This window comes from Athene noctua, chromosome 17 (assembly GCF_965140245.1).
Source record: "Athene noctua chromosome 17, bAthNoc1.hap1.1, whole genome shotgun sequence".
Taxonomy (NCBI): Eukaryota; Metazoa; Chordata; class Aves; order Strigiformes; family Strigidae; genus Athene; species Athene noctua.
The window spans coordinates 2,245,325-2,258,931 of NC_134053.1; the positions used below are offsets into that span (position 1 = coordinate 2,245,325).

Below are 13,607 nucleotides of genomic sequence, written 5' to 3' on the forward strand. Positions count from 1 at the left end.
CAGCAGGAATGGGAGCAACAGCTTGCTGTGCCCTCATCCCAGAAGAACCAGTTGCAGCTAAGTGTGATGTGGATAAAGAACAGGATTGTCTTTCCCTTCCCCAATTAAAACAGATTGTACACTAACAGCAAAAAAAGAGGCCAATCCCCGTCCCATCCCAGCTTTGAGTAAAGTTGCACACCAAGTTCCAAAATCAGGAAAGAAACGACGAGGGTCAGTTATCTGGAGGTGGAAAAGCAGCAGGGACACAAGGGCAGGAGTCCCAGGAGAAGAGCCACCGAGGGCAGCTGGAGAGGCAGTACCTGGACAGCAGGGAGAGCCTTCCACGGGGCAGCCAGCGGGCAGCGGGGGGGAGGCACACGCAGGTGGCAGCTCGTGTTCATCCTGTTTAACAGGAGCTTTGCTGCCCTGGCTCTCGGGAAGGAGAGCTGCTCTCTTCAACAGCTCCTCATCCCGCGGGGGGCTCTGCGGCATGGCGCGGAAGCGCTACGGTCTAGACTGGAAGACGAGTGCCCACACAACAGCATCTTCTCTGACTGCAAGCTGGAAAACAGAGTAACTGACACGCCATCTTAACAAAATGATTTTTATTTTTTTTTTTTTAATTTCTTTTTTCCCTTTTTTTTTTTTTCCCTGGAAGTTCCAATGTTTACAGATATGCTTTTATTTCTGATAATAGAGCTTTGCAGCAATAAAAATCACAACGCAGCTAGCAGAGCAGCTGAACTAAGACCCATAAATACCAGCACAGAAAACAATGGACAACCACCAATATTTCTATACATGAACTATTATTTTAATGTCACATTTTGACAATTGTAAATGGTCTACAGAATGTATGTGGGCAAAAGGCAATAAGTGAGTCTTTTGAAACACTAGATGTATAATAAACAGCGCATTATCAACATTTACATGATTCACATCAAATTGATGACATCCTAAATGTATTCCTTTTAAAGGATAGAGATTTTTCAATAAAATATTACATTTCATTTAATACTCTGGTACAATACTTCATACACTGCAGGAAAAAAAAAAATAAATGCAAGGTCTACTCCACCTAATAAGAGAATCCTTTTTCATTAGTCTTTAGTACTGTAACAAAAAAAAAAAATCACAATAATGTCATAAATAAACAGGCTCGAAATTATTAATTACGTTTCACTATTTAAAAGGGAGAAATTAAAAATTAATTTGAGATAATGAAGTTACGGGTAGAAAATCAAAACCTGACAACACATCCTAGTACCAGCTGTGATTTTTCCCATCCCTACAACAAAAAAGGAAACAGGTTTTATACCTTTGTTAGCTGTAACCTAGTTAAACGTGTTTCAAACACATATCTTAAGAGGAAAAAGTAAAGTTTGGTCAGGATTAATAGGAGAACCAATCAGTCCTAACAACAGTTAGCTGAAATTAAAGTGTATGCTATAAAACATTCAGTAAATGAAGTCCGCAGCAAATTCATGCTGGCATAAATTATTGTGCCTTCAGAGTTGGGTTAAAGTTTCCCTTGTGGTATAAAGTCTTCTACAACAGAACACTTCAGAACTGCATCCCTTTTCCATGCCATTGATACAGCAAAAGCTTGTAAATCAATGCTTAAGGTTTATCCTCTAAAAACTCACTAGAAATACACGAAACCCACATTCACTTATCTCCCCTGAACCAAAGGGCGTTTGTCTTTTCTTGCTTCATCTGTCATAAACCCCAGTCCTTGTTTAAAATAATTTTTAAAATGCTTTAAGAATCATCCCTCTCTTGCCGGTGCATGAAGGGCAGACAGATTTTATTTTGCAAGGTCTCCCCTTTGGTATTCAGCAGGGCCTCAGCCTCCAGTTAGGAGAGGAGTATTTATTCACAATCTTTCAGATTCTGTTCCCCCCCTCATTGACATTCTTCCACCATATGCTGCCCAGGATTAATACACATTCTGCAGTAAGAATTCCCTGGTTCCAAGAAAAAAGGAGAAAAAAAAAAATAAATCCTACAGCGGCAGGTTCTAAACAGCTAAAATGAGGTCATAAGAGGCAACTTCATGTTGGCCATGTAACTGATTGCTGCTTACACAGGTCAATCTTTTAAGACACATCACATTAACTGAGTTCACAGAGTTCAGATTCGTTCAGGATCCTTCTCTCATTTCTCTTGACTTTTCCCCTGACTTTTCAGTTTGGTGCAGAATAGCTCCAAACCTGAACATGTGTTTCACCTTGCTATAAGGTATGAAGTATAGAATTTGTCTAAATTTGTCCAAGTTTTAGACAAATATTTAATTGCTGTCAGTCGCTCTATACAAATACCAACACTTATAACTGATCTCTGTTCAGCAGGATGAAGCTGTAAGTAGGGCCAGGAGAGGAAGCAGGCAACATAGAATAGGTATCTCACTACCAAATGAATAAATTTCTCTCTCATTGTTACTAGAAATTTTAGATCTAGAAAAGGGCACAGGTATTTATGACTAGAGTATAAGGCTGTGAGATTAAAACACATATTATGGTATGCTGGTGACAGGAGTTCCAAAAAAGAAAACCCAAAGCCTCAAAAGACAAAAAGGACAATAGGCAAAGTAACAAAACTCTGCTTAACATTAAAGAAGCACCTTCATTCGGTTCAAACAAAGTGTTCAAATATTTGATTTTGCAAAGCACTCTCAGGAAAAGGTAAAGAAATCTCCCACTTAACCTTTCACAACGCTGCATTAATTACAATCCAGGCTTTAGCATAATTTCACTAGTACGGCCAATAACACAATTCCATTGGCCCTGCACCCTTTCATCCAGCAATTTAATGCAGCGTTCACCCTCTGCACCTGCTGTCTGAGAACGGCAATCCTTCCTTACCACCTAGAGTCACAGAATTTCCCCAGGAACCTGGGGAAAGACACTGGTAAGATGCAACCGGTACCCGCTCCGAGGGACCGACTCTGCCATTAATGCACACACGCAGCTGCTAACGGCTTCAAGGGGAGCTTCTGGTCCAGGTAATTGGACAGAGCAAACAAAGTGAAGAAATCCAATTAACTGGCGGCTTAACAGCAGTTCTTCATCCTAGAGTCTCGAGAAGAGGACTTTGTCTCGCTGACAACAATCAGAAGTGGTTTCAGCTGAACGTGATTTTGTAATCGAATAGGGACAGCAAATTCAACGCAGCTCTGAAAGGCACTTCAGGTAGAACGGTGATAAACTCCTGCCTGATGAAGCAAACCAGAACAAGCCTGCTGGCCTTGCTGCCCCTGCTGCCCTTCTCAACTAAGGCAATTTTAGTGGATAGCTAGCTTCCATGCACTGCCTTCCCCACACAATCTGAATTCAGCCACTTGCACTAGCATAAGGCCTTACTAAAAAACCAGAAGGCTCAACAGCTTCCACCCCCCCAGCAGAAGGGGAAGAGGGTTACCTTATCCTAAGGTAACAGCCTGCACAGTTAATTGTTTCACTGGTTTTAATATGTTGTCACGGTGTCATCATGCAACTTTTAAAAATACCTTAACTCTACACATTCAATCTCTTGCTTAATAGACAAACACAGACAAATTAAGACAGTGTCCTCAGAAACCATTAGGCCACTGTGTCTTTTGAGAGATACAGTAGATTTCTATTTTGGGTAGAGATCATGTAAAAGAAATTTTGTTTGATGTAAAGGCTACCTTGCATAATTACTCAAAAATAGCCCATCCAGCCACTCATCTAAATCGTAATCAAAGTCATCAGTTATCACAAAAAGCACCTTCATATCAGTAACTGCTCACCCCCTCTGAAACTCAGTCTGAGTTTGAAATGTATTAGGACTAATTTTATCATGTAGCTGATTCTATTCACGCTGGTCATCCACTGTTTTCAAACAATCAAGTATTGTTCCCATCAGTATTTTACATTAGCGTAACGGATTTACCCATATCGTTGCTCTCCCACCACCCCCCCTCCCGCCAAATAAAAACCAAACATCCCACAACTGCTCAAATAAGGAAAAAAAAAACCAAAACAAACAACTAATAGCCATACTGTGAAACAAAAATACTATTTAAAAAACAAATGGATAACAGTCCAACAGGTTGCGGGATTCAAAACTGACTCTACAAAGTAGTTGTCTACATTGTAGAAAGGATTTCCTTTTATTTGGAAAATGAGCAATTGTAAATCACGGAGAGAAGAGATATAAACAATCTTTAGATGGTCTTAAGTTTTGCCTACTGTTGAAGGATTAAAACCGTAAATAAAAAGGTACCAAGCCCTCAGAGTTCACCGTTCATGTGAAGCTTCTTCCATCTCTTTCTTGACCTTTTTAAAAAACATGTTCATTTCTGGGAAAGGAAGGAGAAGCAAAATGAGAAATTATTTAGGAAAAAAAACCCCAGCAGTTATTTCTTATTCTGATGTTATAGCAAAGCGGTCAGTTTTGACTTAACAAAACCTTAAACTCAACCAAAAGTCTCAAACCTTGCTTATAAACTGTGTGGTACTTTGGCAGTAGAAGATGAGATTGTGTCTAAACTTGGAGATGGCTCATGGACTAAATGGATGAAACACACGGTTTCCAAATGGAAAAGGGAAAATAGGATTTCTGAGGGCTTTAAAAACACAGGGGGAGAGATGACAAAAAGCTTTAATTCGAATCTAAAAGAAGTTAATGATTAAAGACACCTTGAATTCAAAGGTATTCCTCTGCTGTATTCACAGCCCATTAACAGATGTATCGGATAAATTTCCTAGCTAATAACCTCTATACATCTATTCAGTTGTCTGATTGCAAGAACCAAATTGCAACAGAGATTTAACAAAGAGAATCTACAGTCTTCTCTCCTGGCAAAAGCAAGGATTTAATTTTTACTAGTATGACAACAACACTACACCAACTGCTCACGGCACACAGGCACAGCAGTTAACTCTGCTCATCACACCTTTTACAAGGCTGAGCGTGAGATTAAGTGTTCTTTGAATCTCTTTAGATGCACACAAGTCCTTATCGTCAACCAGGAGCAAAGGCCACTTTTAAAAGACATGGGAAGTTCAGACCAGTTGCTACTCATCTTTTGCTAGCACGCAGAATTTCAGTCTCCTAAATAATAAAGACATCCAACTTATGTCACTGGAGAGTCAGGATATGAGAACAAAGGCCAAACTACCAAGCTAACGTTCCACGTGGTTTTGAAAAGGGGAGACAGATGGAACTCAATCAAAATTCGCTTCTGGAATTTAAATGCCCTAAGAGGGATAGGTTACATGAACTTTTGGCATTAGAAAGTCACCGTTTGGGTTCCAAACACCACACCTGCAGGCTGGATGCACACCCTCACTCCTGAACATACATACCCGCCTTTGCATGGAAGTCTCTGTACATCTTCTCATCTGAAACTTTTCTGCTGTTGCATCAGCCCCACATTTTCATATACTCTAGCACTATCTTCTCTCATTCTGAAACAAATATTTACAGTCTGAATAATCTAGTTTGAAAAACACGTATTTGGATACACAACAGAATTCAGTGACAATTTATTTTGTTCAACTCATTTTAAGAGCACAGCACAGGGCAACAGTCTAGGGCAGATTCTGTGATAACTCGTTCTCATTCGAGGTCCCTGAAGATCAGTTAATACAGTTCAAAACTTACACACTAACAACAGAAGCAAACTTACTCTGGACACGTTGGGGTTGGGGTACAGGGTGGAAGAGGGCTCTGATCCCCACTTGTCTGGTCCGATAAAGAATATTTAATGTTTGTGTATTCGTGACCTTTTCTCTTACTCTTCTGTGAAGCAAAACACACCAAAAAAGCCAGGTTGTGAATGACTACTAGAAACAATCATTGAAGCAGCACAGAAATTAGATGTGTAACTAATCATGTACGTTTTTAGAAGGAAGGTTTGTATATGAGGAGGAGAGAGCTCAACTCTCTATAGAGAACACACAATATGGACAAGGTCTTGTCCAAAGACCTAAAGGTCAGCTTTACCTATTGGTTTTAAGACCTGAAAAGCCTCATTTTGCAATATTCCCCTTTCCACCAGCAGAATATACCAACCTCATGAACCAGCACTCATACACAGTCTTCGTCTTACTTGGCAGAAGAAACCACACTTCATTCTTTAATAGACAGTACCAGCCAGTGGGCTTCCCACTGACCTTATTTCCAGCTTGGAGATGTGGCCAAATGAGTTACAACGTTGTTTGCAAGATCTCTAATAAAATAACATCTTAGCCCATTAGGTTTGATATAAAAAGAACCCAAGCTGTTATTTGTATTCTGCAGCATATGTTACAAGCTGCAGCCAATTGTGCCGGCATTCATCTAAAGATACCGAAGGCTCCAGCAAGCAGAGCTACACCAGGAAAGAAAGGGGATGTGGCTTTCTTCTATTTTTTTGTCTTTTCAGGACAAACATTCAAAACACACACATACACCGAAACCTACATATAAATTAAAGCCTCGCTTTAAAGTTTTACAGGGTACTGGGGTTTAGGGGTATTTTTTTTGATGGGGTTGGTTTTTGGTTTTGTGTGCTCGAACAAGTACTAAATAACCGGCCTGAATCAATCTCACAGCAGAGGTTGCTGGAGCCTTTAGGGAGCTCTGGCTGCTGAGTTTCCATTAAGAACGCTCTGTATAGCAATGTAGGTTGAAATTTTTCCAAGACGGCCTTCTGAGACTTGCTCAAAACTTGCTCAACTTGTTCTGTTATTTTGCTGAACTTCTTCCCTCTCAGCTTCCTTACTCCCAACAAATCACTTTCAAACAGATCAATTACCTGGAAGGTTAATGCTAAAAAATAAAATTTTAACAAAAAATGCAAAGGTTCAAACTCTGCTGCATTCTACAGTGTTATGGCTATAAACCCCTCACCTGCCAATAACATTCTGAAGCCCAAAACTAGGGCTTGATTTCCAACCCCCAATCCCCCAAACTCTGTGATGAATGGCAGTTCAAGTTACAGTAAAAACAATTTAAAAAAACGTAATTAGTCAGTTCTTCTATTACTTAAGCCGACTGAAACAGATAAGCCAAGAAAAAGTAGATATCTGGCTTCTCGTGCTTAATTCACTGTAACTATCCTTTCTAATTCAGAATAATAGAAACGTGGTAAGAATAGAAATGTTACCCAGATGTAAGAGAATACACACATTTCCACAGGAAAAAAAAAAATTCACTTTGCTTTTCTACACTTGTAAGAAGACAGGCAATATTTAACACAACCCTTAACTCTAAAAAATCTTGAGGCTCTCAGCATTGCAATGCAAGAGGGAATGCTGGCAGAGCAAGGATATTTTTCCTCAAATACAAACAAAAAGCAGGCATATCTCTGTGAACGGATGCAGCTACTCACATATCCACTTCTTCAGGCCAGCTGGTTAAAGTCCTGCATGCCAACAGACTAGCTAATGTGACTACCTAATTCCTTATCAGAGCTGGCTTGTGTTCAGCCAGACTGAAAAGCAGACAGGGAGCATGACCTCATATTGTTTCCTATCAAGGTGCCCTAATTGACTTCACCAGTTGTTTTGTGTTGGTTTGGTTTTTTTTTTCTAACTTCCACTGCTTGCAACTGCAATCAAAGCAAGCATAGAAAAGAAGGTCTCAGAAGTTAAAGTTTCTCAAAACACAGCAATTCATTCCCAAACTGTCTTATTGGGGTGAGATTCAAGCATTCTGCACAGTATTCTACTCCTCAGCCAATTTTTTTTTTTTTTTTTCTGCTCTGTCAAAACATGCTTTGGAGCATCCCCAATTCACCATGTTTTTTTCAGGACACTGGTTCCTACAGTCACCACAACACTGTGCTTTTGTCTGAGAAGTTCTATACTGTTTTATTCATGTAGCTGCCACTAGCCCTAGTTGGGGGTCAAGACCTCCTGAAGTAAAGCAACGCTCTGTTTTCTGTTTCTTAAACTTTTATACCCATACCTTCTGAGCTAGTAATGGAATATAGAGGATGAAACACAACTAACTGAGCCTCATCACTACAGGAGAAATACACCGCTCCATTCAGTATCAAAACACTATTCAGAACCCATTACAATGATCAAGAGTTACACATCTACTTTGTAAATGGCAGAGGCAGAAAAAGACCATATTGAAAAAAGCTGAGGACACAAGGCTCGCATAATTACCCACACACAGATATGAGGCAGCTCTAAGGTGAAGTGAGACACCAAAGCCAGGAAAAAAAGCACACCTGAGGGATTTCTTGTCCTTCACTTTGTGTCTAATCACCATCAGAGCACACAACAGCTGTCCTAGGGAGAGGAATAAAGTCTCTACCCTCTGCTGAACAGCGCATCTACATCATGTAGGCAAATAAAAAAATAAGCTCTGCCACACTCCAAAGCAGGCAGAAGCCACACAGGAGTGCCAAGCCCGAGCTGGCACACTCCATCTCTAACCAGGGATTACACCTCACACCCGGCGCTGCGCTAACCACGCTGCTCCCCACGTCTGCCTCATCACCTGTGGGGTTTACCTCCTTCTGAGCAGCGAGCCAGCTGCAAAAGGAAAGATACTGCAATTCTGAAACAAAAAATATAAAAATCCCAGATGACCAGAGGTTAGGGCAGAGCATGAAAGCAACGGTGAGTTGCAGTTCTGTCTTAAAAAAGGAGGTAACTTCTGTAAAAGACTGCAGAACTTCCGAGCAATGAAGTAAAACAGGAAGAGTAAGGTGAAGGCTTGTGGTTGTCACCACATATTCTGAAAACTTTTCTCATCTTACCACACCAAATCGCTCCTCGAACTGCTTTTTGTTGGACACTGTACTGAAGAGCACCACACTCATTCTTTAATCTTCTAGTCCAACATACTTACCTCTGAATAATAAAACATATACTGTAAGAGTCCAAAATTGGTATTAAGAGTGTCTAGCGTTTGAATTTGCTTATCATACTTTAGAAATACAGTTAACAGATTGGAAGTCTCTTCAAAACTCAGAGCACAAGGTTCTGTATTAACTAACAGAGCCTTACTTTCTACTCTTCTTGCACAGAAAATTAGATCTTATTAAAGGAACTGGAGAGCTGGGTGCAGGGACTGGGGCACAGGGAGGACAGGCCCCCACACACGCAAGCATTTTCATGGAAGGGAAACCAGCACTAGTTGCAGCCATACAGAGAAGCTTCTCAGACTGCTGATTTTCTTCCTCCACCAGTGGCCAAACACAGTTTCTATTTTACAGTTTTCTAATTCCACCTCACAGTTTAAGTAATTCTGAAGCATAACGAATTGAGATACAGGCTAACTTCTCTGCACAGGGTTAACGGGTTACAGACCCAGCCTTTCCACAATGCATTGGTTACCCAGTCAGTCACACCTCCCAAAGTCACAGGCAGCAAACAAACGACTCTGCTCCCCGTTCAAACAATAATGTGTTCCTTTGTGACATTTTATACTTCAGACAAATGTACCTGCTCCTCTTCGATTCTGCGCTGTAGCGTTTCAATGTAGTGCTGTACTGCCATGTAAATAAATCTGTATTGTGCTTCTGTCTGAACCATTCCTGACCGTTGTGACCTCACCATCTGAATGGTCTTTGGAACATCAATATCACAGTCCACACCTAAGGAAGAACCATCATGTTAAGAACAGCAAAATAAACTCTGTCTTTAGAGGAGAGATTGTCCTCATCTTCCAGCAGAAGACAGCGTAGTTGAATGATCCTGCAATAAGCAAGATTGCTAACGTTTAACACAGAGGATTTGTCCTTGGCTATTAATATACAGATCTGTAGAACTGTGGCATAACAGGGAAAGCTGTCCTGAGGGAGAAAACTGCATCAGTTCCCGATGTTCCAGGATGACTTTAAATGCAACCCAGCTCAACATACATGCCGAGTTAGTGTTTATGGCAGTTTATACTTAAGTACAACACCGTGCTCCAAAAACAATTTACTCAAATTCAGCATGCATGAGTACACTGACAGCCACACACTCATGAATTATTTTAAAAGAGAAAAATAAATAATATAAATAATAATAAGAAAAACATAATCAGACTCTGGCTAATCCTCAGTTTTGATTATGCTGAAATGGAGCAGGGTTTCAGCACTTGGATTCCAGCTAAGTCAAGTGGAATGAGCAAGTCCTTTCTATGCCAAACACACACACATCTAACGTGTAGCATCACTAGAATCCTCTATTCTGTCAGCACTCCTGTTGTTTTACTGTGGTATCTCTGTCAGTGTCCCACAGGAAAATAAAACTCGAGGGGGCAGAACCTACCTTTTTCTCTGATTATGTCAATAAGAATATCAATCACAATGAAAGTTCCTGTTCGCCCAATCCCAGCACTGTAAAAAGAGAAGGGAAAAAGAAAGTGAATTGTTTTGCTCTTTCTGAGCAGACATCAAAACGACAATCCAAGAGTAACATTAAGAGACATTAGACTCCCACATTATAGCCAGAGCCAAACCAAGCCATGCAGCCAAAACTAGAGACTTAATCAGCTTAACACAGAAGAGACAGAAGTCACTTCTGTACCTCAGCATTTATTAATGTCCTCGAATCAGAAAAAAAAATCTACAAGGTCATATCTAACATTTCTTTGCCTTATAAAAAACATCTCATTTATGAGTCAAGACTGAGGACAGAGCAGTCACAGGAGGTGGAATGAGATACTAGAATTTCCATGAGCCTGTACCTGAAATGTATCAGCCAAGACTGGTAACACCTTCTCCTACAATATCAGAAATTCTTATTCATAGAGACATGCACACTCTGAAAGACAGCCTCTCCAAAAGGTAACCATTGGACAGCTATCTCGAATATATCATTTTGCAAAACAAAGCACTAACGCCTTGACAGATCAAAGTTTGAGGAGCTCTCAGGGAAAGCTGTCTTCTTTTAAAAGAAGTTAGGTGGATTTTTTTGGTGGGGAGAGCTGAAAAGGATCCAGCATCCAACAGAACTCCAAAGGCACAGAGAGGGTTTGTCTGAGTAGCCGAGGAGGCACAGTGCATCGCCTTACCTGCAGTGGACCACAACAGGTCCCGCGTCAGAAATGCTCTCCTGCTTATGGTGCACCTCCTCCAGAAAGTCCAGTACCCCACCGGGGTCGCTCGGGACTCCATGGTCAGGCCAAGTTCTGAAGTGGTATTGCCAGACTGTTCTCTCTGTGTTCCCCTGGAAGGAAGATGCCGAACAAAATCCTTCAGATCAAAATCCAGCTAAAAGGATTATGTGGCAAAGTTGAGTCAGATCAGAAGGCAGCATATCCAACCTGCTGCTCGGTACCCACGGCACCACAACTCTCTTAAAGGAGGGAACAACCCAGAGTTCTTCCTGGCCTGACAAGCCAATTACACCACTTGCTTGCTCAGTTCTCTCTTTCTCATGCAACTGTTTCTGAGAACGTTTCCAGCTACACCTTTAGAAGCCATGGAAAAGTTTTGTCCCAAAGGCCCTTTACCTGTCACACTGACTATTGGTACCTAGCAGCACTTACCTTACACACACCTTCCCGCTCAGTTCCATCCCAGGGACCTACCAACACATCCTGATTAATTGCTTCTTACACAATTCATTTTGCACCCTGATCCAATTTGTTCCTTAACAAGGAAGTGCTATTTCTACACGAGTTAACTGTTTCCTTCCTCATCTTTTGTATTCCTTAAGTCTTTTTTCTACATACTGGACCCACACACAACCATTTTCTTCTAGTACAACCATCTCCTTGAAAGGGAGCCAATACCAGCTAAACTTAAGTGTGATTACCTAAAAGCATCATCCCTCTTTCCAGATTTCCTCAAAGCTCTGCAGCCATGCATCTTCTGCCAAGAAGTGCTTAGGTATAAGAACCTTCAATTATTCCAAGGACAAAGAGAAAGATGTATGGAACTAAACCTGGAGCTTCAAAGAGACAGGGCTCAATTTATTAATCTCTTAGTGCTTTTATTGATTCCAAAGAAAGTCTATTTCTGTAATTTTTTTTTTTTCCTGTGATCTGCAACCTACAATAAAAGGACAGAGTTATTAAAATACTTACTTGCCCAACTTTAGAAAGTTTAAGTTCTCTTAGTGTGTAATCGTGTGCTGCACTCTCCTTCACATTTCTAACACGCATAACACCATACTCCTTTAGGGAATATTCATCAGGCCAGTACTTTACACACTTACTCTGCAAGATTAAAAGAGGGATAAAAAAAAAAAAAAAAAAAAAAAAGAGAGTAATCAATAAAAGGCAGGCTGGTTCATAAACTGGTTAACAAACACATTTCTGAATACATACACAATTCCTAGCTAGCTGACAAGATGAAGTACATTTTAGGGGGAAGTTTCTCTTCCCCGTAACAAACGCCAGATGATTTCAGAAAAACAGGCACAGGCAATCTCTCCTTTTAGCAGCTTTCGTAATCATTTTAGTACCTGCTTTTCTTTGATAGTTTCAAAACCCAGAGATTAAAGTATTGTTACTTTTATCTTCAGCCAGCTACAGGTTTCAAAATACTGAGAACTTCCAGTGGAAAGCTGTAGCCTTACAGGCTATTCTACAATCAAAACCCAGCAGGTTGCAAAATAAATACCGAAGGCATAAGCCATTTTTAGTGGCAATGAAAGGTGGATGCTTGCTCTTCCATCACTTAGAGCAGAAAGGGCTAACGTAGCCCTCTAATTCGATCACCAAAGGAACAAAGAAGCGTTCCCTGTGCCAGGGGAGTGAAGTCTGATGTGTTTGTTGCAGCTTTTGAAATTTAGAGCTTTTGGTGTGCTGCTTTTCTCTCATCTTTGGCCAGGGATATATTCCATCCACTGAAGAATAGGTTCACCTATTACTACTTGGATTTGGTTCCTGTGACAGTTCAAGGAAGAGCAACAACTCCTGTTAGCCTGGGAATGTAACCCAAGTCCCCACAACATCGGATGAGAAATTACAGTGCATAGAAAGATGCAGCTTCCAGCAACAGCAAATGCAGACCAAACACCGAATACTATGGAGAAACATTTCTTATTTGCAGCTACTACTGCATATGTATGAGAAGACATGGCAACAAGAAAGTTCCTTCTGCCAACACAAGATACAGTAAGAGATGACGGAACACATGCTTTCCAGCCTTCTCTGGCAACAAGATGCTTTTCTGTTCCTTTTGCCCTTCTTTCCCTGCCATCTCCAAAAGGGTACAAGATAAAAGATGTTGATCTTAGCATATGCCAACATAACTTGCCGTTTCAATACAGAACTCTGAACACAAGAGCAGTTGGTGTAGCAAGTCTGAACAGTAACACGCAATGTTAAAATAAGCATTAGTCTGATAGAGGAGATGCATGTATTATTGGCTCAATGGACTGCCTCCAAAACACCACTATTTTAATTTGCAAGTATTCGCTGCTCCTGCAGTGCATTCTAAAGCATATTCAGATCTCTCTGCAGATCTGAGATGTTTCATAGTTCCTCACTTCCTTAGGCAACGTGCTCTTGAAGTCATCTCTGATGCAGAGGTTTCTCTCCTCTCTGCAGAGCTGAAAGCATCTTGGCCTGAGATAAAAAAAGCTTTTATATCAGGGCTGTTATCTGCAAATCTTAAAAGTAGTGAAAAAGGCATCAAGAAAAAGAAAAAAATGAAAAAACAAAATCAATGCATGTAGCACCAATTAAGCAATCAGACATTAAAATGGTTTATACTG

General features: G+C 40.6%; 1 protein-coding gene across 1 annotated transcript in view; it reads right to left on the minus strand.

The window, feature by feature from the left end:
* Positions 1–572: 572 nt before the first annotated feature.
* Positions 573–13,607, minus strand: part of PTPN11 (protein tyrosine phosphatase non-receptor type 11) — a 30,110-nt gene continuing 17,075 nt past the window's right edge. The window contains exons 10-16 of the mRNA XM_074920946.1: positions 11,971–12,102; positions 10,954–11,108; positions 10,209–10,276; positions 9,396–9,547; positions 5,639–5,751; positions 5,316–5,417; positions 573–4,306 (exon numbers count right to left, since the gene is read on the minus strand). Coding sequence (XP_074777047.1) covers positions 5,348–5,417; positions 5,639–5,751; positions 9,396–9,547; positions 10,209–10,276; positions 10,954–11,108; positions 11,971–12,102 — 690 coding nt within the window. The 3' untranslated portion in view covers positions 573–4,306; positions 5,316–5,347. The remainder of the gene's footprint in view (positions 4,307–5,315; positions 5,418–5,638; positions 5,752–9,395; positions 9,548–10,208; positions 10,277–10,953; positions 11,109–11,970; positions 12,103–13,607) is intronic.